This window comes from Panthera onca, chromosome C2 (assembly GCF_046562875.1).
Source record: "Panthera onca isolate mPanOnc1 chromosome C2, mPanOnc1 haplotype 2, whole genome shotgun sequence".
NCBI classification, from domain to species: Eukaryota; Metazoa; Chordata; class Mammalia; order Carnivora; family Felidae; genus Panthera; species Panthera onca.
Window position 1 is genome coordinate 156,379,485 of NC_138347.1, and position 25,245 is coordinate 156,404,729.

Consider the following 25,245-nt stretch of genomic DNA (forward strand, 5'->3'; position numbering starts at 1 on the left):
TGGCTTTGGGTGTCACGAAGGCGTTGCATTTGGCTAAAAACGGAAAATGTCTTGAAATAAATTCACAGAAAACAATTTGAACTAGTTCTTTAGATATATGTGTTTGTGTTTTGCAATGATTACTGGCTTGTGGATACTAAAGAAAAACTTCAAATTATCTTATTTCAAAATATAATTGAAGTTACTGATTTTTTAAAAACTTGTCCGTTCTGTTAGAGTATTTGGTGGAGAAGCAAAGTAAAAAGTCATTGCAGCTCCTGGTACTTAGAAGAAATTCCTTAATAAAAAATTAAAGAGCTCTTGAGTAGTTAATGCATATTTAAAAATCCCTAAAAAGATTATATTGAAAAAAGCCTAAAATTTGAGGGCTTGAGATTCATGGGGACAGATTCAGTTGGGGCAGGCTAGCTATAGTAGGTGAGACCTGAGCTAACCATTTAAAAGGAGTTGGGCATAGAGATTAAATAAATTAAGTAAGTAAAAAAATTTAAAAAAAAATATGGGGGGGCCCCTGACTGGCTCAGTCAGTGGAGTCTCCAACTCTTGATCTTGGTGTTGGGAGTTCAAGCCCCATCATGGATGTAGAGATTACTTTACAAATAAAATCCTAAGTAAGTCAATCTTTAAAAAAAGAAGAGGAGTAGATATTGGCTTGTGGGGATGAGGCCAGGCTTGCCCAAGAAGGCAAGGCCACCGGGGAGCAGTGGGTGTGCCCAGCCCAGGACACTGTCTGGTGGGATGAAGAGCCATCTCTGAGGGGGTGGGAATAGTGACTGGATATAGAAACGTGGGACCAAACTTGGAGAACTTTAAATCGATAAAAGTTTTGTTTTGTTCTCATGTAGAAAAAGTCATTAAGATTTTCAGCAAGCGTGTAAAATATCTAATCCTGTTTTATTTTTGAAAAATCAACCAGGTGATCGTAGGGAAAAATCATCTTGTAAGCAAAGGACTGGAAGAAGCAGGCTGTTGTAAGCCAGGAGGATGTGTATCCGTCCTGATGTCAGTGGGCATAAAATAGATTTGACAAAGCAGGAAACCTTTGGAATAGAAGTAAAGTTGGTCCAACCCACATCTGGTCTCAGTCCAGTCTGGCCCTCCGCTGTCTCTGGACCCGTCCAGCAGCAGAGCCTGATGGCTTCATCCTTCGACCGAGCTGCTGTTTTAGAACTTCGTTCTAAAACAGAGCTTCATGTTGATGTTACTTTCTGCATAAACAGAACAGTATGTTTGCCTGTTGTCAGCTGCTTTCTTAATTGACGCATGTCATTTGTTCCAGCTTAGCTAATATAAACAATGTTGTATATTTTAAGATACTTTTATAAAGAGATAAAATTTAGCCCTTAATTAATCCATTTATAGACGTGAAATACATGAAGCATATGTACACCAAAGCTTGTTGTACACTGGGTGTTGTGTGTATGTGATCTGTTTATTTCATTTAGGTTTTTGGGCCATTTATATGCTGCAGAAGCCCTCATCTCTCTGGACAGGATATCTGATGCCATTACTCACTTGAACCCCGAGAATGTCACTGATGTTTCCTTGGGTATCTCTTCAAATGAACAGGACCAAGGTTCGTGAGGACACATTTGATCAGAACTGGTCACCATTTCCACAGCCTTCCTGTTGTAACTCAGGATGTGTGGAAATTGAAGGGCACAGTTGGAAAGGGAAGGAAATTTTAGGTTGGCCGTCTACAAATTTGGCTGTACTTACTTTGTAGTAATTGTTTGCTGGGTAGATCTGGGAGTTGATTATCATATGGTCTAAATGCTCATTATAGAGGGGTTCCTGGCTGGCTCAGTTGGTAGAACGTGCAACTCTGATCTCGGGGTCATGAGTTCGAGCCCCGTGTTGGATGTAGAGATTACTTACCAAAAAGAAAAGAGAGACTATTTTAAATCAGTTTTCACTTTTGAAAGCATGGTACTATTAGAAAAATTTGTTTTGTTTTGAAACATTTGTGTGTATCTATTTTGAGAGAGCGTGTGTGCATGAATGGGAGCCGGGCACAGAGAGAAGAGAGAACCCCGAGCAGGCTTCACGCTCAGGGCAAAGCCCAACCCCAGGGCTTGATCCTGCAGCCTGCAAGATATCAACCTGAGGCATTATCAAGAATCTGACACTTAGGGGCACCTGGCTGGCTCAGTGGCTTGAGCGTTTGACTTCAGCTCAGGTCATGGTCTCAGTGCAAGAGTTTGAGCCCCGCATCGGGCTCTGTGCCAACAGCTCAGGGCCTGGAGCCTGCTTTGGATTCTGTGTCTCCCTCTCTCTCTCCCCCTCCCCTGCTTGCTCTCTGTCTCTCTCTCTCTCTCTCTGTCTCTCAGAAATAAATAAACATTAAAAAAATTAAAAAAAAAAAAAAAAAGAATCTAACACTTAACCGACTGAGCCACCCAGGCACCTCTAGAACGATTCGTTTTGATTCTCATACTGTATTTTTCTCTTTGGAGGGATTCAGCAGTCCAGGGAAAAGTAGAAAGCACTCAAAAGTGAGTTTTAAATCATGGCTAAGTTTTTAAGGAAGCAAGACTGGCATTCATTGTATTCAAGATTATTATGCAGGCATGGGGGGAGGGGGCTACCTGCCGGTACCCTCCAGTAGAGCCTCCCACGACATACTGAGAGATTGCTTCGATAGAGTGGATTTTTCCATTTCATAAACAGACTAGGTTTCTAGAAAATACGCCGTGTTGTCCTACCCCCCTCAGGTTTGTTTTCTTGTCTTTGTAGGATCGGACAAAGGTGAAAATGAAGCAATGGAATCCTGTGAGTAAGAAGTTTCGTAAATACTTAAAGTAGCCTGGCTCACATCCCAAAGATGTAGACTCAAGCCTTCTGTGTCCTTCATTTGCCAGCCTAAAAATAGGGCTGAGCTCTATTCTGCGCAGCCGCTGGGGCGGTCGATTGGGTGGCGCTCTTGCCCTTGCCCTGGCCTCTTCAGCACGGTCCGCGCTCTTTTTCCCCAGCTGGGAAGCGGGCCCCCCAGTGCTACCCCAGTTCCGTCACCTCTGCCAGGACCGTGATGCTGTTCAATCTCGGCAGTGCCTACTGTCTGCGGAGCGAATACGACAAGGCTCGAAAGTGTCTGCACCAGGTGAGGCCAGCAAAAGGTTTGCAGTCTATGGGTCTTGTTGCTGAGTTTGAGGCTCTGGTCAGTTTGTTAAAAATCAGAATATTACTTTCCCAAGCTTAAAAATACCCTTGCAAGGTAAACAACCGATCAGCTATTGAAAATGAACTAGGCACTTACTGGAGAGTTCTTCCTGATAGTTTTAATAATTAAAATTTCAAAAGACTGGAAACCAATGTAAATAAGGGATCATCTAAATAATGGTGCATCCATATAGCCGAACACGTGCATCTGTAAACTCTGTGTAGCAAAGTGATGACACATCCGAGACCTGCTAAGTGAAACGACCTTTTGTATGTGCATAAAAGAGCTGTCGAAGGGCACGCTAGAAGCTGCAGAGACTGGTCATGGGGCGGCAGGGTACGAACCGTGGGGCTGGAGCACTAACGCAAGAGACTTCAGACAGAGAGCTGGCAGCCTGTCCCTGAAATGCACCCCTGAATCCTGCCGCTGAAATGGTGCATCATCACTAGGGCCCCGGGAAGATTTTGACTGAGCCTCTTTAGGATTCCCGCCCATCCCCGGATGAGTCACGGACCCTTACCTATAGAAGGGGAGGATGTATCACCAGTGGCAGCTCCAGAGGGATGTCACAGACTCAGAAAGGGGCAATTCCTCAAAAGGATAATCATTCAGCAAGTGTCTGAGCACTTATTTCTCAGTAAGCCATGGGAATAAGACAGTAAACAGGTAGGCATGCTACGACCCTGCCTAAGAAGGGAATTGCAAGGTCAGAGGGATGCAGACTTCTAAGACTTCAAATACGGAGAGTTTGTGCCGAATGGTGTGTTCACCGGCAGCACATGAGGGGGCCCACGTCCCTGTATGCTTGTCGGGGGAACTGACGTTGAAATTGAACCTGTTCTCCAGAGATAATGGTGGCTCCTGGAAGTTTCCTAGGAAGTCCACCATACTGTGTATAGCATTGAAGAACCTTACTGTGCAGAAATAGCCAAGAGTGATATCTAGTTAACTTAGTGGCATCTCGTCGGCACTTCTGATCCCAAATCAGAAAAGTTGAGTGATGGGACTATCCAGGGAAACGTGTGTGCTGTCATCTCGCAGTTGAGTCACACAAGTTGACGGGGAAGGAGTTGAAAAACTCACTGCTCTTAGTGGCAGGGCTAGGGTATTTAACAACCCTTCTGAGAGTGCCCATGGACCCCAGTGACCGGAGCAAACAGGGCCTTTGATCCAAGCTGCAGCGTGCACAGTCTAGCTCAGGTTCTCGTGCAGCAGGTGGCCGCGGCGGCTGCCACGCCGGGAGAGACAGATGGGTCAGGGCTGGCTCTGGGTCTGAAGGGGCGGGGTTGTTTTGGTCCCTTGGGGTTTAGGTTAATCCAGTGCCTGAACCTGTGTTAATTGGGAGGCCCGCCCTGCCTGGGAGGGCAGGGCCGTGCTCTGCGGAGATGGTTCCGAGGTTCCCTGCCCACCACTAGCCTTGCTGAACGGCCAGTGAGCACAGCACCAGCAAGTCTCATAAAATTGCTGCTGTGAATTCTCGTACCTGCGGGAAAGCTGCAGACTGTAGTCCACGCAGAGAACGATAAGTGACCTGCGGTAACTAGCCACCTGGAGGCAAAGTGGACATTGCAGCACCCACAGCATGCTGGGAAGAGGCTCTTGCCCGAATGAGGCTTGGCCCGGAAGTGTGAACTCTGTTTCCTGAACCGAGTGGTTGCCCCTCAGGGCGGTGGTGAGAGGAACAAAAGCCTCCCTGCTTCACTCGTGAGGAACTTAGGTCGTGTGCCCTGGGTGCGAGTCCCTGCTCACCCGAGATTTCTCCTGGGGCTGCCGGGAGCTGACCTTGTGCAAGCGTCTGGTCCCCCAGACGTCTCCCATCTCCACAGCTGGGCCTGCGAGTCCTGTCTCCCCATTTTCTGCTCCGATTCCATTCTGAGAGAGAGAGAGGACTGAGGCGGGCGCCTCCCCGAAGCTCTCCGTTCCCCAGAAACCTATTTTTGTCTGCGTATCCACAGTGCATTCGCTCTCCTCTCTCCCTAGCATTTGGGGAAATCTGTTTGCATTACTGTTAGCCGTTTGCACGCCTGTGGTTCTCAGGATGAGTCCGTGTCTTAGCCGCACGGACTAAGACTTCCCATCTGGTCAGGAAGCGTCTGTACGAGTGCACTTTCTGATCAGGGAGCAGGCAGACCAGCCTGGCACCAGAGCACCCGAGACTGGATGGGGAAATACGAGTTGATAGTGCGGGTGGGGAAAGGGCTGCAGCCCAGAGAGGCCCAGCCTGAGGAAACAGACCTCTGGTCTCGGCACGGCTGACCCAGAGCAAGCCTGGCGTCCTTTCTCAGGACTGGTCAGGGAGAAACTGCTAGCTGGAGATGTGACCCTCAGGTCCAGAAAAGGACAGCGTGTTGCTTAAATAGTTAAATTATTTTATTTGACAGAGTGCTATTTCAGTCCTCAAGAATGAGGACATCGAAAATGCTTAGTGGTATGCTTGTTTCTAAGTTTTTGGTGGGTTTTTTTTCCCCCCCGAGAGCAAGTGTTGTGGAGGGGCAGAGAGAGAGGGAGAGAGAGAATCCCACGCAGACTCCACACTGTCAGCACAGAGCCCAACACAGCGCTCAGACTGATGAACCATGAGATCATGACCTGAACTGAAATCTAGAGTCGGATGCTTAACCAGCTGAGCCACCCGGGTGCCCCCGTGTCACCAACTTTTTCTTTTTAGTTTGAATTCTTACTGCTTAGGTTGGGAACTTGGGGCCTACGATACTGAGTTGTCACTTAGGAACCCAAATGGACATGCAGATTTGAATATAAATGCAGCGATGTCTAGAGTGAAAGCCACCAACAGACCTGCACCAGTGAGTGACTGGAGTGTAGAATGAGAAATGTCTGACATCTTCTTAAAACCAAATAGAGTCAACACATGGGAGAAAAACCCCAAGCAGGCAAAAACCAAGAGGGAAGAAAAGTTTTCCCCTATTAAGAATTCATGATGGGGGCGCCTGGGTGGCTCAGTCGGTCGAGCGGCCGACTTCGGCTCAGGTCATGATCTCACGGTCTGTGGGTTCGAGCCCCGCGTCAGGCTCTGTGCTGATGGCTCGGAGCCTGGAACCTGCTTCGGATTCTGTGTCTCCCTCTCTCTCTGCCCCTCTCCCACTTGTTCTCTCTCTCTCTCTGTCTCTCTCTCAAAGATAAATAAAATGTTAAAAAAAATATTTTTAAAAAGGAATTCCTAGGTAAGGAAAATCATCGAACTAAAAATTACATGTGCAGTTGAATCTGTAGGGACAAGGGCAGATGTCAGAGCAGAACTGTAGTCGCTCCTGGGAGCTCCTGTGAGAAGGAGCTGCACAAGTTTGCGAACTTGGCATTGGTAGGCTTCGTTTTTCTCCTGTGGGCATTCCTTGGAGTTTGTCTCGAGCGGTTGGTTTTTCACGGGGGTCTTTTTGTTTCGAGCACAGGCGGCTTCAATGATCCACCCTAAGGAGGTGCCCCCTGAGGCCATCTTACTGGCGGTCTACCTCGAGCTGCAGAATGGTAAGTGAGTCTTCTCTCTCGCGAGGACTGGACCCTTTCAAAGAGCCCCAGGCTTTTGGTGTCTGCTTTACCTCCTGGAATCTGAAACTTTGCCTTCCTTGAACGTATTGCCCATCACGTTCTCCTAGCGGTGAACTTTTGGTATCTTACAGATTCCTGCTTCTTGCGAGTGAGCCATATCTGCTTCTTTTTTTAATCTGTGAAAAGGCAGGGAAGCATAGCTTCTGACAGCTAATTACGGTTTAATCCCTGCTAATGAACCTTTCTCTCAGGCAGCCCAAATGAATTGAGAACATGAGTCAGGACGCCAGTCGCTAAGAGTTGTACACTGTAGCACTTGGAACATAGATGTCATTAGTGAGTTTTACAGGAAGCCAGTTTTGCTGAGAATCATCCAAACCTAAATCCAGGCCATACCTCTGAGCACATACAACCCTTGAGGACGTGGCTTCTGAGAAGAACGGCTGCGGGCCCTAAGACAGCGTGAAGCAGAGAGGAGACCTGTGTGGAGGAAATTAAAGAAACAGACATACTAAGAGTTCTAAGTCGTGTCTCCTTTTGATCGTGGGAATCCTTACATGCTTCCTTTCTTTTTAATTTTTTTTTTTTTTTTTTTTTTAACGTTTATTTATTTTTGAGACAGAGAGAGACAGAGCATGAATGGGGGAGGGTCAGAGAGAGGGAGACACAGAATCTGAAACAGGCTCCAGGCTCTGAGCTGTCAGCACAGAGCCCGACGCGGGGCTTGAACTCACGGACTGCGAGATCGTGACCTGGGCCGAAGTCGGCGGCTCAACCGACTAAGCCACCCAGGCGCCCCGGTTCCTTTCTTTTTATAGCTGTCGCCAGCATGTAAGTGCCTGGTACCCAGCTGGCCTTGGCTTCCCGAAAGCTGTGATTAGGGCTGGCCCACTGGCCCCAGAGCCCTCTTCCATGCAGTCGACCCTCGGAGACCAGTTCTCAAGCTGGGCTGTGTCTTCGAATCACTGTGGGGCTCTTGCCCAGGGCGCACCCCGTGTCTCTGAAATCGGTTTCTGGGGACGGGACAGATGTGTTATGTGGCTTCAGGGTGCAGCAACGGCGGCAGACTGCTGCTCTCCTGGACCACCTTTGGCTCCCTTGCACGCTGCTGATGGCTCGCTTTGTGCGTGATGGTGTTTATGCTGCTTCGTTAACGGGAAGTGTTTTTATAGGTAACACCCAGCTGGCCTTACAGATCATCAAAAGGAATCAGCTGCTTCCTGCGGTGAAAACACTGTCTGAGATGAGAAAGAAGCCAGTGTTCCAGCCTGTCCACCCGGTCCAGCCCATCCAAATGCCGGCTTTCACTGCACACAGAAAGTGACATTTTTGCTGTCAGAAAACTGTTACTTGAGACCGGGGGGTATCTACAGGCCTTTTCAGTTGTATCACGGCAGAACGAATAAAAGAAAGATGGTGAAAGGTGCTAGTTTTGAAGACACGCTTTTGAAACGATTCTAACCCCTGGTTTTCTTTTTGCAGGAAGCTTAGTTAAAATTAAGGGTTCACAAACTCATTTTCATCTGTTCTTCTTTAGTCTTAAACTGTGAGCCATTATGGGATGTATCTGTGTCATAGGCAATTAAAACACGGTCTTACCAGAAGAGTCTTGTACAGTTTTGTTGTTCTTGCAGCCGTTGGACTGTCTTAGCCCCTGAGGTTTAGTGCTCAAGCTTTCAAACCTGCCACAGCTGTCAGTAGATGAGCAGCCAACCCAGCAGCTGGCCTGGGGGCAGAGAGGAGGGACACCGATGTGTTTTCTGCCTCCTTGGGACTGAAAGAACCAGAAAATGCAGAGTGAAACCCACGGGGCCAGTAAAATTGGCTTCAGAGGAGACAACTGGGCTGATAGGAATCACTTGCTTCAAGATTAGAGATGAAGAGCAAGCCGGTTGAGGGCGCTGGTTTTGTTCACCCCGCCTGCACCCTCAGGCAGAGGCCCCGCTTCTGGAGGCTGTCAGCAGGGAGCCCCAGGTTCATGGCTAAGCCCCGTGCAGGTGCAAACGAAAAGTTAAAAAATTGCATCTTTCTGGGGCACCTGGCTGGCTCAGTCGTAGAGCATGTGACTCTTGATCTCGGGTTATAAGTTTGAGCCCTATGTTGGGTGTAGACATTACTTAAAAGAATAATTTTTTAAAAAAAAGTTTTTTAACGTTTACTTTTGAGAGCAAGAGAGAGAATGTGAGTGGGCAAGGGGCAGGGAGAGAGGGGGAGACACAATCCAAAGCAGGCTCCAGGCTCTGAGCTGTCAGTACAGAGCCCGACACGGGGCTCAAACCCACAGACTGTGAGAACATGACCTGAGCCTAAGTCAGACGCTCAACTGACTGAGCCACCCGGGTGCCCCGAAAGAATAATTTTTTTAAAAATTGCATCTTTTCAAGAGACGGGTATATGCTATGGGATTGACATGACCAAAATTTGTCCATAAGGTCAACAGATTAACTTTGGGATAAAAAAGCCGTAATACAGACTTGTTTAGAAAAATTGGGTGAGGAGCACCTGGCTGGCTCAGTCAAAGGAGCATGCAACTCTTGATCCTTAGGGTTGTGAGTTCAAGTCCCACATTGGGTGTGAAGGTTACTTAAAATCTTTAAAAAAAAAAAAAAAGAAAAAACTGGGTGACCTTCTGGTTGAGACCGTGTTTCGTAGGTTCATCCAAACTTGCTTTTAGAAGTGTCCCTTGCTGTCTACACCTCTTCAGTTCCCCAGTTTGGAGACCACGTTCAGACAGGGAAGTATGACACCCCAGCTGATCTCTGTACTTCCCCATTTTCACACCTGGAGAGGAAAGTGTTTGGATAACAGCACATCATTTACTCAACACTTGATGTGACTTACTCTGTTGCTGAACTCACTTCAGATAGGGATATCTACCAGAACAAGGTATTTGTGGAGGTAACTAGACATTGCCCACAAAGGACTCAGAGAAGGGGCGGGGGGGGGGTCTTTCTCCACTTTTTATGTTTATTATTTGGGAGAGAAAACGCAAGCTGGTAAAGGGCAGAGAGAATCCCAAGCAGACTCCGTGCTGTCAGCCCCAGATCAGCAGCAGCTCTGGGGGACCCAGTCGTGCTGCAGGAGGGTGGCAGAACTGTTAGGCCTGGGCATTTCTGGAGAGTGAGTCCACAGAACTTATAAATTGGTAAACTGCAGAGGATCATGGTAGTGTGAAATGGAGAGGCCTGTTCATTGTACTTGAGGACAATACATCTTTGCATAAATCTCAAGAAATGAGAACTTTCCTTGCTTGCCACTTGGTTTGTGGGAAAGCAGAACAGCTGTGAGCAGGTGAGGCCCCATATTGCTGTGTTAAGTAGAGAATACATTGGGCTGTTAGTACACAATAGGTTAATTTTTTTTTTTAATTTTTTTTCTACATTTATTTATTTTTGAGAGACAGAGACAGCGTGAGCAGGAGAGGGGCAGAGAGAGAGGGAGTCGGAATCCGAAGCAGGCTCCAGGCCCTGAGCTGTCAGCACGGAGCCCGACGCGGGGCTCGAACCCACGAACCGTGAGATCATGACCTGAGGCGAAGTCGAACGCTCAACCGATGCAACCGATGGAGCCGCCCAGGCGCCCCAATAGGCTAATAATTTTAACAAAGCCTTTTCTCTCGCTTGGGAAGTGGATACATAGGCAGCTGTCGGCCTTGGTTCTAGTGCTCAGTGATGCCCTCGGGGACTCCGCTCTAGTTTTCCCTGCCGTTGGCCTTAGCATCTGGGCTTTTGTCCCCGGTCACAGGATGTTCCATCATTATGTCTGCATTGAAGGCAAGAAGAGGAGGGCTAAGGCAACCTGTCCTCACAGGAGACTCTCAGGAACACACTTTCCCAGAAACCTCAGTAGGTCCCAGTAGACCTCAGTTTCACATCTCCTTTGTCCGGTCAAGTCAGGTAGCCACCCTTAGCTGCAGGGAAGGCCGGGAAAGAGATCCCACTGTCGTTGCCAGGATCTCCCTGCACACCCTAAGGGGAGGCCAGGTCGGTGAGTTTCCAGCCTGAGCACTCTTCCCGACGCCTTGTCGGCCCAGCCGTGCCTTCCAGAGTCCACCCTGAGCAGATGCTAGCACATTCCACAGAAGCTCTTAGCTTGCGTGGCTGTCTGTACTTGCGTGGCTGTTGGCGTCAGCCAGGAAGCCCTCCAGATCCTTCCTGTCCCAGTTTGTGACCGCCACCTTTCTTACGTGAGGTAATCCTAATACGCTAAAAGATTTTAAATGCCATTTCCCTGAAGTCTGTCCTAGGTGTCCCCGGTTTCTTCCCCCTTTGGCTCTCTTGTGATACGTACCTCTTCTTCTGTGGCATATGGTTTTCTGTAAGCAGATATGGGTGTTGTAGGCATCAATCTTAAGCCTTACTTCCGAGGGTTGTGACTTTTTTTTAAGATCTTATTTTTGGGGCGCCTGGGTGGCTCAGTCGGTTAAGCGTCCGACTTCGGCTCGGGTCATGATCTCACAGTTCGTGAGTTCGAGCCCCGCATCGGGCTCTGTGCTGACAGCTCAGAGCCTGGAGCCTGCTTGGGATTCTGTGTCTCCCTTTCTCTCTGCCCCTTCCCTGCTCGTGCTGTGTCTCTCTCAGTCTCAAAAATAAATACACATTTAAAAAAAAAAAAAAAAAAAGATCTTATTTTTAAGTAATCTCTCCACCCAACGCGGGGCTCGAACTCACAGCCCCAGGGTCAAGAATCGCAGGCTCAACTGACTGAGCCAGCCGGGCGCCCCTGAGGTGAATGCTGAGAAGAGGCTCGTTAGCTTCTCTTCAGGCTCCGCTACCTACTCGGCTTTGTAAAGGGCAAAACTCACAGACCGGCGAGAATGGGAACGCCAGTGTCCCCGAGCCGTAAGGTGTGAACCCTCAGAAGGGCTGGCACCGTCGTCCGTTACACCCCCGGCCCTCGCATCCGAGGCTGGCTCCCCGCAAGCCCCACTCCGCGGAGTCCCCCCCCCCCCCCCGGCGTCCTGGCCCGCCACCTGCCTGCGCGGGGACACCACTCACCCTCCGCCAGCGTGTCCTGTCGTGACCGCGCACCCTGACGTGTCCGGCACGCGTGTGCCACTCTCTGACCGCTCATTCAGCCTGAGCGGCCGGGCGGATGACTGCCTCTCTCTCTCGGGTTCTTACCCGCTTGGCCAAACGAGGGTGCCTTTCCCCAGGATCCGGCGACGATTCAAACGGGGCGAAGAACGCAAAGCGCGGCCAGCTGGCGGGCATCCACCACCAGGGAGTTCACTTGGCCCTCCTCTGAGCCTCCGACCCGCTCAGCCCAGGCCTTGTCCACACTTCCTTCGCCTGAGTGTTCCCTCTCTCGGCCTCCAGTCCGTTCCCCTCGGGGAGGGGAGGCCTTGGGGAGAAAAGTGACCGATGACTTCGTGGACTGGCTTCGTGGGACGCGTGAGCCGGAGCAAGTCCTGCTGCTTCGCCCCTCAGTCTCTCCATCTGTAAAATGAGGGCGCTAATAGTCACCTCCCCGCCGGGTTGGCCCTTGCTGTAGCTGGAAGTGCCTGGGCCCCGAATGGGAACGCCACCGTTTTCACGGGGTGACCTAAAGGATATCAGAGCAGAGACCGCTTCCTGCTTCGTTAGGGAAACGGCACACGTTGAGGCAGGCCCACAGACGGGTGGTAGGAGCAGGGGCTCCGTAGGTAAACTACCTTCTTCACTTCGGATGTGTCCAATGTTAAAAGATAAACTGAGGCGTATCAAAAAGTTGAAGAGTTTGAGCAAAAGCCGATTCCAATCGGGCAGCATTCAGTCTAACGGAAAGGGGCTCTGAGGACCTGTACAAAATAATAGACAGGGGGCGCCAGGGTGGCTCCGTCGGTTAAGCATCTGACTTTAGCTCAGGTCATGATCTTGCAGTTCATGAGTTCGAGCCCCGAGTGGGGCTCTGTGCTCACGGCTCGGAGCCTGGATCCTTGGCTTCAGATTCTGTCTCCCCCTCTCTCTGCCTCTCCCCTGCCTGTGCTCTGTCTCTCTCAAAACTAAACATTAAGAAAGAAGAAGGAAGGAAGGAAGGAAGCAAGAAAAAAAGAAGAAAGATGGCAGAAGGGAATGGAAGATGGAAGTTACGCTGGCCAAGAGGGTTGGTTACTGCAGAGTTACCCACAGGTGGTGGCAGGGCTATCAGGCAGATGCCCTCACTGGTGCTGATCTGATGAACTGGATTCAGATTCCGTTTCTGGGAGACCCCACACTGTAAGTTGAGGCTCAGTTTGGCGAGGAGGGGCTCAGCATCAGCGGTTCTATTTGGAGCCTCGTGTTTTTCATACCAGGATCGGGGGCCTGGTAGTTGCTCAGTAAACACTGGCCTCCTGTGTTCTCATCCCATTCTACCCACCCCGCCCAGGTCCTCACCTTCTGTGACGCCAGGTCACAAGTCTCCCTGCCTCAACCCCGCAGGTCACTGCCTACAGCACAGTGCTGAATCCCGCCCAGGGGTTCCTTCCGGAAGGCCTGAAGGCGCTCTTCATGGTACCTCCTCCGCTCCACTGAGCCTCCGTTGACCCCTCCTTTATGTCGCACGCGTTACCCAAACCGGGTTCCCTGCCGTCTCCCCAAAGGAGTCGGCACTTCCCACCTCCCGGGCTCTGCTGTCCTTCCACGCCCTGGAAATCTCTCTCCTCCGGTTCCAACATGCCAACATCCAAGCCATCCCACACTGCCTCTCGGTGGCCCTAACCCCCGAGGAGCTTCATTTGTCTTAAACTCCAAGTCTTCATTGACTCCAGACATGCTCACCACGGGTATGTTCTGGGCTGGTGAGCCTTGTCGTTGAGCCCCACCGTGGAACTTGGCACGTCTTCAGGCACGGTCTATGTTCTGTCTCTTGTCAGCTGTTGTCTTCCCCCTCTGGGGTTGCAAGTACTTTGAAGACATCGTTCTAGACCTACAAGGTCCACTGAGCGGAATTTTGGGTGACTTTTTTTTTCTTTCTAGGCCTGGCAGTGTCCCAGGACCCACTTCTTTCCAGGTGGAGGCGGCCTATTAACTTAACACAAGGTTTGCCGGGCCTCCGCATCCTTGACCTCCTGAGCCTTATCAAGTGAGTTGCATAGTGGCCCGGGATGGATGGGTTACTGGTCCAACTCGGCTGGTCCAGCCTGAAGTAACTGAAACCCGGATACACACACAGCAAGCAATTGACACATTCAGCCTCTTTCTCCCTGGGAAGAAGAAGGCAGAGACGCAGGCTCCGAGGTAGGAGTGGGGGTGCCACGGGGGGGGGGGGGGGGGGGAGGCAGCCGAGTTCATTAGCCCCCTCATTTGGGGCAAAGGGGATCCGTGTGGTGACAAACAATTGTCCTGGGGGATTTAGGAGGATTTGGCCAAGTGTCCCTGTGGGCCCCAAGCCTCCTCCTAATCCCGTCCACATTTCAGACTACTTAGGATCGCATTAAATGTCAAAGCCGGCGTTTAGGGAAATATCTACATTTCGTATGCATCGCTCGGGTCAAAAGAAAAGCTGAAACGAACCTTCGAGCATTTGGCGCGAGAGGCTCTCTGTGTGGTCCGGAGTGTGAATGGGGAGGGGGGCCGGCGCCCTCGCGGCCTCCCCGCCCAGGAATGCGGGCTTTTCACATATAGAAAATGCTAATTCTTTGTTCCAGCCTGGCCTCCCGGAGGCGCGGAGGCGCCCGGCCGGATTGTCACAGCTGCATTTGCATGTGAGCGGCCCCTGGTCCCCATCCCCACCCCCACCCCCACCCTCCCCCCGCACGGCGGGCCGAGGACTTCTGGGACTTCTGGAAAGGCCGCTTGCAAACGTCCTCTGCCATCACTGAATCCCCGGGAAAGCCACAGGTAGCTACTCTGGAACTTTCTGAACGGATATCGTTTCCCTTTGTGCCACTGGGCAGGTTCTTCCCCGCCCCCCGCCTCCAACTCCCACTTTATTTAGCGCCTTCAATTATTTTATATAAAACAACTCGTTCCATCGAGGAGGAGGAGGAGGAAGGCATTGGGTGACCCACTCGCATCTGTGCCCTGGCGGCAGGAACCCCGAGCTCCACGTGACGCTTTGCAGGCGCTCAGAGCGAGCAGCCGCGGGTGTGCGCGCGTGTGTGCGTGTACGCGTGTGCGCGTGTGCGCGTGCGCTTCTACCGAAGGGGACACAGCCCTCAGGTTGTAGAGTCGCCCGAGGTCCCGCAGCAAAGGCGCACCGAGCGCGCACGCCGCCCCGAGGCCCCGGCCGCGCCGGGCCGACTGGATGCTCAGGGCCCAGGGCGCCACCTGTCGGCGGCGAGCGAGCCCCGCGGGGCGCGGGCGCAGCCGAGGGGACCCCGCGTTTCCCAGGCCGGAGCTTTAGCCCTGGGCGACGCCGGGGGCCTGCCTAACCGTCTCCTTCCATGATGACGATGTTTTCCTGATTCACTTCATGTGTTTCATCTTGTTTCTTCTTCCTGTTTGTTTTTGTCATTTAGTTTTTTTTTATTGAGTTGTATTTATTTTACCTTTTATTTCTTTACTCTTATTTCGTGTATTCTGTTTCCTTACTTTGTTTGGCTTATTGTTTCATGCATGTTCATTTCACGTGGCCAAGTTCATTTCATTAATTAATTTCGTTTATTTTATTTAAACGTCTCTAGTCCGTTATTTAATTTCATTCCAATACCCTCTTATACGTCTTATGTCGTTTAACCTCATTGGTTTCGCTTTTCTTTTACTTTATTTGTGGGTGAACAGAAGAGGCTGATACCTTCTTCACCCTGTGCTGGGGCTCATGTATTCTGCCTCCGAGTTTGGAAAAATAGAAAAACAAATCGTACCTTAGCTCCTCTCCGCAAGCGAATCTGAAACACCTAAAAGTGGGAGGCAAGGTTTGATGTCACAGCCTGTCCAGGAAACTGTGGTCAGTGACTGAAAGTCATTCATAGATCGGTCTCCACTTGACACGGTGTAAAACACTCCCGCCCTGGCGATCAGATCTGTACCCTCCGAGGCACACTGTCCAAGTTGAGTTCGGAGCACGCGGCCCGAGCCTCCAGAGGCCCAAGCCAAATTGAGGGCCGAGACAAGGACCCAAGAATTCAAAGAAGGCTTCCTGGAGGAAGGCTCATTTCAGGTGGGCCGGACAGAGAGGGGCTGGGGACTGCTGCAGGTGACCGGGCCATCGGGGGCACATTGCAGACAAATAAAACCTGGAAAGGTCTCTGTCACACTGCAGAGTGTCTGCTGCTGGGGGGACAGCGGATTGAAACCGGACGCAAAGGGTCGTTTGTCAGGGACGCGTCTCAGTTCTCAGACCCTGTGATTCTGGGGGGGGGGGGGCATAGAGGGCCTCAGGGCCTGTGACTCCCCTGAAAGACCGTGGACATCAGGGTGTGTGTCCTGTGTTATTTCGGGGAAGGAGAGAATAAGTCACTACTTGCTGTTGGTTCTCTGGAAGGTTCTATGAATTGCCTTTCGGAATTTTCACCTGTCTTCCTCCCTTTTGAGAGAGATGAAATATTTATGTCGAAAAAAGTGCAAAAGTGTAATCAACTTTTACTAGTGAACACCTTTGTGTCCTAGATCCACCTGTTAACGCTTTACTAACATTTGCTTCAGCCTCTCTCTCTCCTGCACGCACACACCCCTGCGTTCATTTATTTACTCAACTAGCTAGTGAACTTTTGACGGGAAGATGCTGGACACAACGATACTGTATCTCTCAGAACAGGGCCATTGTCTACGTAAGCAAACGCAATTATAGCTCCCAAGACGTTTACAATTTTATTTAGCAGGACACAATCCACATTTAGATTTTCTCAGTTGCCCCCACCGTGCCCTCTTCCGTCATTTTACCCCTTCGTCCAGAGTCCACTTCAGGATCCTGCGTGGCATTTGGATGTCGTGGGCCCTCTTTAATTCAGAACATTCCGCAAGCCTTTATGGTCACTCAGGACATTGATAGTTTTCAGGGCTCCAGGCCAGTGGTCTTGGAGAGGTTTCCTCTACCTGGATTTATCCGATTATCATTACTTTTTGTTTGTTTTAATGTTTATTTTTGAGAGAGACAGACAGACAGACAGACCAAGTGCCAGCGGGGGAGGGACAGAGAGAGAGCACAGGAGGGGAGGGGCAGAGAGAGAGGGAGACACAGAATCCGAAACAGACTCCAGGCTCCGAGCTGTCAGCACAGAGCCCCACGCGGGGCTCGAACTCACGGACCGCGAGATCGTGACCTGAGCCCAAGTCGGACGCTCAACAGATGGATCCCCCAGGTGCCCCTCTCTGATTATTCCTTATGATTGGACGCACATTTTTGTGAGTTGGAGGCTCATTGTTTTCATTCCTGACACCCCTTTCCCAAGCTGATGTACCCCCAGAAGCCAGAACTGTGGTTTCTGACAAGGCTTTCAGCTCTTCCTTTCCTGTCTGTTCAGATTCCAACATCCCAATTTCCACATCATGCTCAAAACAACCAATAGGAAAGCACCAAGACATGCAAATTTCCCTGCCTTAAACTGGCACATCTTCCAGGTTGAGAAACTCAATTTTTTCCTTTCCTTTCTCTTTTCCTTTCCTTTCTGTTCTTTTTTCTTTTCTTCCCTTTTTTCTTTCTTCTCTTGTTTTCTTTCCTTCTCTTTTCTTTTTTCTTGTCTTTTCTTTTTTTTCTTTTCTCTTCTCTTCTCCTTTTCTTTTTTCTTTTCGTTTTTCTCTCTTTTCTTTCCTTTTTTAATTTCTTTTCTCTCTTCTTTTCTTTTCTTTTCCTTTTTTTTTTTTTTTTTTTTTTTTCTAAGTAGGCTTCACGCCCAGCACAGAGCCCAACATGGGGCTTGAACTCAGAACCATGAAATCAAGACCTGAGCTGAGATCAAGATTAGGCCATTGAACCAACTGAGCCACCTGGTAGCCCTCGTCGCCCCAGGAAACTCAGTTTTCTGCTGCCATGTAATTACTGTGGCTTTCTTTCACAGCAAACACAGGCCAGGGAAAGACCTGGGAGATCTGGGGAGCAGACCCAGGTAGTGGCCAAAATGTTGGTTGGAGGAGACCTGCTAGGATCGGAGAAGGGCCACAGAGGTGAGAGACGACTGGCCCGGAGCGGTTCATGCTTGACCCACATCTGGTGAGATGCAGGGTGGATAGGAGTCTTGAGTTGGGGTTGTCCCATGTGCAGTTGAGGGGAGATCTCGGGGAGCTTCTAACTCATCTCAGGGCTAAATGAATCTGCAGATGGGCAGGGATGGGAGGGGATACAAAGATAGAAGCCTCCTCCCAATTCTTGGACCCCATGGCTCCTGTTGCCACAGTCATCAGTAGGACCGAGGAGCCTGTTGGACAAGATTCCTGCTGTCCCCGTGGAGAGGGCTCCCCGGGGAGGGCGGGGTTGGCGAAGGGCCCAGTGAAGACACTGCCCAGGCATGACACCCAATGAAACTCTCAAACTGGGCAAAAGATGGGTTTCCTTTGGGAAGAGACCCACTTTGCTTTCTTTCTAGTTTGTCGGTGATGCATCCACTTGGATGCCCTCTCTTCCTGGAGCTGGCTTCAGGGAAGGTGGGAAACACACAGACTCTAGAGCCTAATCGCCTGGGTGCGAGTCTCAGGGGCACTCCTTCCTGTGTGACCTCGGGCAACTTACTCACCTCTCTTGCTAGAGTTTCCTCATCTGCAGAATGGGCGTGTAATACTATGAACCTCGGAGGCCTGTTATGAAGCTTCTATGAGGTCATATTTGTAAAGCTCTGGTAACAGTGCCTGGCTCTTATTAAATACCAGATCGGTGAAGATTAAATAAGTAAAAGAGAGAGAGAATCCCCAGCAGGCTCTGCACTGACAGTGCAGAACCTGATTCGGTGCTCGAACTCCTAAACCGGGAGATCAAGACCTACCTCTCAAGAGACAGAGTCCGACGCTCAACTGACTGAGCCACCCAGCTGCCCCAAAGGTTTTTTCTTTTTCTAATGTTTACCCATTTTTAGAGAGAGACGAGACAGAGCGTGAGTGGGGGAGGGGCAGAGAGAGAGGGAGACACAGAATCGGAAGCAGGCTCCAGGCTCTGAGCCATCAGCACAGAGCCTGACACGGGGCTCGAACTCGTAGACCCGGAAATCATGACCTGAGCTGAAGTCGGATGCTTAACTGAGCCACCCAGGCACGCCTCCCCAAAGGTTTTTTAAAATCAAAATGAAAAGGTTTTGTTTGTTTGTTGTAAATGAGAATAGAGTTCTGAAAGGGTCAGGACAAATGGGGGAACATGAAGGTAACCCGAGCCACAGGAGCCATTTAGGCCTATACCTCCCCCCGCCCCCCCCCACCAGAGGGTGCCTGGATGATGCTGGAGAATGCTACGGGGGGGGGGGGGGGGGGCGGCTTTCCTTTCATAGGCCATTGGGCTTTCCTTTCCCAGAAGGAAAAGGGGATTCTTTTCTTTTTCAATTTTTGTTTATGTTTATTCATTTTTGAAAGATAGAGACAGAGCACAAGCAGGGGAGGGGCGGAGAGAAAGAGGGACACAGAATCCGAAACAGGCTCCAGGCTCTGAGCTGTCAGCACCAGAGCCCGATGCAGGGCTCGAACTCACGAACAGCGAGATCATGACCTGAGCCGAAGTCGGGTGCTCAACCGACTGAGCCACCCAGGCACCCCTGGGATTCTTTTCATTACAACCCAAAGTAGAGGTGAGTTTAGGCGGCTGCATGCCTGGATTTTCCACCCTTCAGACATCCCAGTCTGCTGGAGAAGGTCTTAATTAGGTCTCGTGGCCTTAACTAGAGCCGCAAAGCCCGCGTTTCTTTTTTTAGAGGGTGATCCCACCGAATTAAAATTCAATTAATCCAACTTTAGGGGCAAGAAAAACTATTCGCGAAAAATCATTAAACGGCACGTAAAACCCTTTGAGGAGCAGCAAAGACCAGGACAACCTGGCTTTTGTTAAGGTCCTTTGGGCCCAAAGAGTTCACTTTTTTAAGGAATTTTAACAAGATAGTGGTCACAGTGGAATTTGTTCATGTCGCTTATTTAAGGTTTTACGAGGCCCTGAAAAGAGCCCCCCTCCCCTGGGTCTGCACGACAAGATTTGGTAACAGCAGCACGGTGAGAGGTAAAATCCTGGGGGGTGTTTGAACCCTGGGAGGGGACAAGTGGCCTGGATGCTTCAACAGTGTCACAAAGGGTCGGGGGGATTCCGTGCCAGGTTAAAGGGGACAGGAGACGCAGGGCCCTGGGAAGGCAAAACCAGACATGCCCAGAAAGGACATTATTAGGACAGTCTGCGGATTAGATAACGGCATTGTATCAATGTGACATGTCCCGATTTCGGTAAGTGTACTTGGGTTCTGTAAAATAATGTTTGTATTCTTAGGAAATGCACAAGGAACTGATTACAAGTAGAAGGGTATCATATCTCCTTCCAAATGGTTCAGAAAAACAATTAGATACATAAAGTTATATGTGGCGCGTGGGTGGCTCAGTTGGTTAAGCGTCCGACTTGGGCTCAGGTTATGAACCTGTGGTTCATGGGTTCAAGCCCTGTGTCAGGCTCTGTGCTGACAGCTCAGAGCCTGGAGCCTGTTTCAGATTCTGTGTCTCCCACTCTCTCTCTCTGCCCCTCCCCTGTTCATGCTCCGTCTCTCTCAAAAATAAATAAACGTTAAAAAAAGCTTTTTTAAGAAAAAATTTAAAAAACATAGATTATGTACTTTTATAATAGTATCAAAACTTGTGAAGAATTTTGTATTCTTTTTTCTTCATAAATGCTTTATTACAAGTGGTCTTCCATATTTTCACATAGAATTCATTTACATTGCTTTTAGTTGACTACGTAACATTTCTTTCAACTGAGTATCCCATACTTAACAATTTCACCATTGTTGGGGAACATCTATTGGGATTGCTTTTTCTTCTTCTGTTACCAAGTATATTTGCTTTTGTTTACTCTAGATTACTTTAACGGTTTAAAACTGGGCCCCTGGGTGGCTCAGTTGGTTGGGCGTCCAACTTCAGCTCGGGTCATGATCTCACGGTTTGTGGGTTCGAGCCCCGCGTCAGGCCGCGTGCTGAAGGCTCAGGGCCCGGAGCCTGCTTCTGATTCTGTCTCCCTCTTTCTCTGTCCCTCCCCCGCTCATGCTCTGTCTCTCTCTGTTTCAAAAATAAAAAAGTTTTTTAAAGTTATATTTATAGAATTATGTACACACACACACACACACACACACGGCCCTTGAACACCAGGAGTTTGAACGGCACTGGCTCCACTCATGTGTGGATTTTTTCCCATTAATTCAGTACAGTTCTGCACATGTATTTTCTCAGTAACGTTTCCTTTTCTCTAGCTTCCTTTATGGTAAGAATGCAGTTTATAATCCACGTAACATACAAGATATGTGTTAATTGACTGCTGATGTTATTGGTAAGGCTTCCGGTCATCAGTAGGCTGTTAGTAGTTACGTTTTAGGGGAGTCAAATGTTATCCACGGATTTTCAACGTCACGGGGGTCGGTGCCCCTAACCCCACGGTGTTCAAGGCTAACTGTGTATAATACATCCATTTGTACATGGAATACATATGTATTAATGTATAATCATATTACAGGCATAACGGGCACCTGGCGGGTTAAGTGGGTGCAGCACGTGACTTTTGATCTTGGGGCTGTGAGTTCGAGCCCCATGTTGGCACTTGGAGATTCCTTAAAAAAATAATAGGAGGGGTGCTTGGGTGGTTCAGTCAGTTAAACGTCCAACTCTTGGCTCGGGTCACGATCTCAGCTCAGGTCTGTGCTGACGTCATGGAACCTGCTTGGGATTTTCTGTCTCTACCCTTCCCCCCATTCTTGTGCTCCCTCTCTCTCTCTCTCCTCCCCCCAGCCCCTTCCCCTTGCTTGCACGTGTGCACACATGCGCTCTCTCCCAACATAAAAAAATCAAATGATTTCAAAATACAAAGTAAACAAAAATAAAAACGAGTAAAACTAAATAAGCCTAAGAAGAGACAAACGCTAACAAAAAAGAAAGAGAGAAAGGAGGTGCCGTGGGGGCAGGTGAACAGCATGCTCACGTCTGACGACCACACTTCCCGGGTTCCTCCTGCCTGATAACACCCTCAGGTGGGTTCCAGCAGACCGCTCGAGGGGTCCCCCTAAGACGCTCGTGACCAGACGGGGAGACCTAAGGCCCTTGCCTGCGGTCGCCGGAAACCCGGGGCCACCGTGCGACGAAGAGTCACGGAGGGTCACTGGTGCCCGCGGCGCGCGACTGGCCCCCACCTCCGGGGCGCCGGCGGTTTGGAACGGGGGACGAGCACGGACGACGGTTCCGCGGGGTGTGGTCCGGTCCGGCAGAACCCGAGTGGCAGCAGCGACGCGCGCGTTCGGGCCCGGGTCTGGGGAGGGAACCCGCCGGAAGCGCCCCCCGCCCCGGCCGGGACCGCGGAAGCGGGAGGTTTCGGAGGCCGAGGACCAGCCTCCCAGGAAAACGCGGTGAGCGCTGAGCGGGACGGCGGGCCCGGCCCGGCCCGGCCCGGCCCGGCCCGGCCCGGAGGTGGGACGCGGTCGGCGCGGCCGCGATCCTCGGCAGGGGCACGTCGGGCAAAGGCGGCGGGCTGGGCGGCCGAGGCGCCGCCGAGCGGCTTCGGGGAGGCTGCGTGCGGCTCGGGGCCGGGCCCCGAAGGGGGAGCCCGCGCGCGGCGTGAAAACCCCTCCCCGCGGGCGGCGGGCGCGTCTGGCCCGGAAGCGCGGCGCTCGGAGCGGGCGAGGCCCGAGGTGAGCGCCCGGGGCCCGTGAGGCCGCCCGGGGCGGGTCGCGCGCGGTGTCTGCCTGCTTCCCAGCCGGGCCCGCGAGCCCCCTCGCGGGGCCGAGCCGGGAGGACCGGACGACCCGACGTGTTGGTCACAGCCGGAGTCTAGGGGACAGGTTTGGCGGAAGACGCGGCGCCGGAGCCGCGGAAGAGAGGCGGCCGCCGCGCGACAGCAGCCGGGCCGCCCCGGGCGGAGAGGGACGACGGGGGCAAGGGCCCGGTGCTTCGCTCCTCCCCACGCCCCCGTCCGCCGGCCAGACCCCTTCGGAAGCCGACCGACCCCGGAACGCGGGCCGTGCCGGTGCCAGGCCGCCTCTGGGACCCGGGACCGAGCAGGGCAGGGCGGGCAACGGGGGCTGGGGGCACACGGGCCCCCGAGGAGCGCCGGCACGATCTCCCCAGGCACCGCGTTGGCCCTTCCCGGGAACCGCACGATCCGTTTGGTATTGATTCCGCCATAAACCCGCTCGAGCTCCCAGTGTCCCCATGTATCCAACCGCTCAGGCCAAAAACCTTGGAGTCACCCCCTCTTCTGCTTCCTGACTTCAGTCTTTCTATTTTCTTTTTTCTTTTCCTTTCCTTTCCTTTCCTTTCCTTTCCTTTCCTTTCCTTTCCTTTCCATCCTTTCTTTTCCTTTCCATCCTTTCCTTTTTTCTGTCCTCTTTTCGTTTTTCTTTTCCTTTCCTTTCCATCTTTTCTTTCCTTTTCCATCCTTTTCTTTTTTCTTTTTTTCTGTTCTCTTTTCTTTCTCTTTTCTCTTTTTCTTTCTCTTTTCTCTCTTTTCCTTTCCTTTCCATCTTTTCCTTTCCTGTCCTTTTTTCTTTTCTGTCCTCTTTTCTTTTTTCTTTTCTGTCCTCTTTTCCTTTCCTCCTTTCCATCCTTTCTTTTCCTTTCCATCCTTTCCTTTTTTCTTTTCTGTCCTCTTTCCTTTCCTTTCCATCCTTTCTTTTCCTTTCCATCCTTTTTTCCTTTCTGTCCTCTTTTCTTTTTTCTTTTCTTTTTTTCTGTTCTCTTTTCTTTTTCTTTCTCTTTTCTCTTTTCTTTTTATTTCTCTTTTCTCTTCTCTCTTTTCTTTTCCTTTCCATCTTTTCCTTTCCTTTCCTGTCCTTTTTTCTTTTCTGTCCTCTTTTCTTTTCCTTTCCTTTCCTTTCCATCCTTTCTTTTCCTTTCCTTTCCTTTTTTCTTTTCTTTTTCTTTTCTGTTCTCTTCTTCTTTCTCTTTTCTCTCATCTTTTTTCTTTCTCTTTTCTCTTTCCTCTTTCTCTTTTCTCTTTCCTTTTCTTTTCTCTTTCTCTTTTCTTTCCTTCTCTTCTCTTCTCTTCTCTTCTCTTCTCTTCTCTTCTCTTTTTTCTTTTCTTTCTTTTCGAGAGAGAATCCCAAGCAGGCCCTGCACAGGTCAGTGCAGAGGCCAACATGGGGCTCAAGCTCAGGAATCCTGAGATCATGACCTGAGGTGAAATCAAGAGTCAGATGCTTAACCCACCGAGCCACCCAGGTGCCCATCTTTCTCTCATTCAACCTATTAGGAAATCCACACCCTTTCATCTCAGTTCCGACCCAGCTGGGACTTGCACTCCACATTCGTTCATGTGTACACCATCTGTCTCCTCCTTCACGGTGAATTCCCAAAGTCTGGCACATAGTAGGTGCTCAGGAAACACTCGTCGAGTGACGTCACCTATTGCCTCATTGTCTCGCTGCATTGACTTGGGTAAGTCCCCCCTCCCGTCAGTTGGCAGGTAGGCTGGAGGCTGGCTGTCCTGCACAGCCTCATTCACATGTGTGTTAGTTGGCCAGGCATCGGGGTGGGGAGAAGGTGTACCTGGGCTCCGTGTCTCTCATCCTCCCAACAGGTTGGCCCAGGCGATCACAGGGGTTCAAGAGCAACAAGAGGGCTGAGCTTCATTTTTTAAAAATATTTATTTATTTTTGAGAGAGAGAGCGCGTGCGAGAAGGGGAGGGGCAGAGAGAGAGGGAGACACAGAATCCGAAGCAGGCTCCGGGCTCCGAGCTGTCAGCACAGAGCCCGACGCGGGGCTCGAACCCACAAACCACGAGATCGTGACCTGAGCCGAAGTCGGAAGCTTAACCAGCTTAACCGACTGAGCCACCGTGGTGCCGCAGAGGGCTGAGCGTCACTCAAAGACTTGCAGGTTTCTACTTTTGTCACATTTACTACCGTCCCATTAATCAAAGCAAATCACATGGCTATGCCAGAGCCCTTGTGAGAGGACACTACTAAAAACCGAGGACACAGGGAGGCATGAACAACTTGGGGATCACAGTTCCTACAAACTCCTCCCACAGGCAAACGTGGCAGATTTCACAAGGGAGGTAACCGCTGAAGTGCAGTGAGGGTGGGAGGGGAGGGAGGAGAAAGGACTTCCGACCCTGGGTTGTGAGTCAGGATGGGTGGGCTTAGATGGATGAGGTGGAGGGTAATGACGTTGCAGATGATGCAGCATCAAAGTACCTGGGGCGGGGGTGGGGGGGGGAGTGTAATTAGTAATAATACTAGCATGCATCACCATCGTTTTCTGAGCTTTCCCATGTACCCGGTTCTGAGCTGAATACTTTAAAGCATTATCTCATTTAATCCTCATAATGATCCAGAAAGCCAGGATCTCTCTATCTTTATCCCAATTTTACAGAAGAGGAAAACAAGGCCTAGAGGAGGATTTTTTAGATCATCAAAGCACAACCCATAAAAGAATAAATCAATAAATTGAATAAGTTGGACTTCATCAAAATTTTAAAAAGTTTTTTTATGTTTATTTTTGAGAGACAGAGGGCAGAGTGTGAGCAGGGGAGGGGCAGAGAGAGAGGGAGACACAGAACATGAAGCGGGTTCTAAGCTCTGAGCTGT

At 50.5% G+C, this 25,245-nt stretch overlaps 1 protein-coding gene across 6 annotated transcripts in view; it reads left to right on the top strand.

Annotated features, from left to right (window-relative positions):
* The window catches only part of CNOT10 (CCR4-NOT transcription complex subunit 10), a 72,174-nt gene extending 63,906 nt beyond the window's left edge, over positions 1-8,268 (top strand). For all 6 annotated transcript variants that reach the window (XM_060638163.3, XM_060638161.3, XM_060638158.3 and 3 more), the window contains 5 exons: positions 1,446-1,576; positions 2,737-2,772; positions 2,973-3,100; positions 6,568-6,643; positions 7,837-8,268. In XM_060638163.3, the coding sequence (XP_060494146.2) occupies positions 1,446-1,576; positions 2,737-2,772; positions 2,973-3,100; positions 6,568-6,643; positions 7,837-7,988 (523 nt within the window). In that variant the 3' untranslated portion in view covers positions 7,989-8,268. The remainder of the gene's footprint in view (positions 1-1,445; positions 1,577-2,736; positions 2,773-2,972; positions 3,101-6,567; positions 6,644-7,836) is intronic.
* Positions 8,269-25,245: the final 16,977 nt, after the last annotated feature.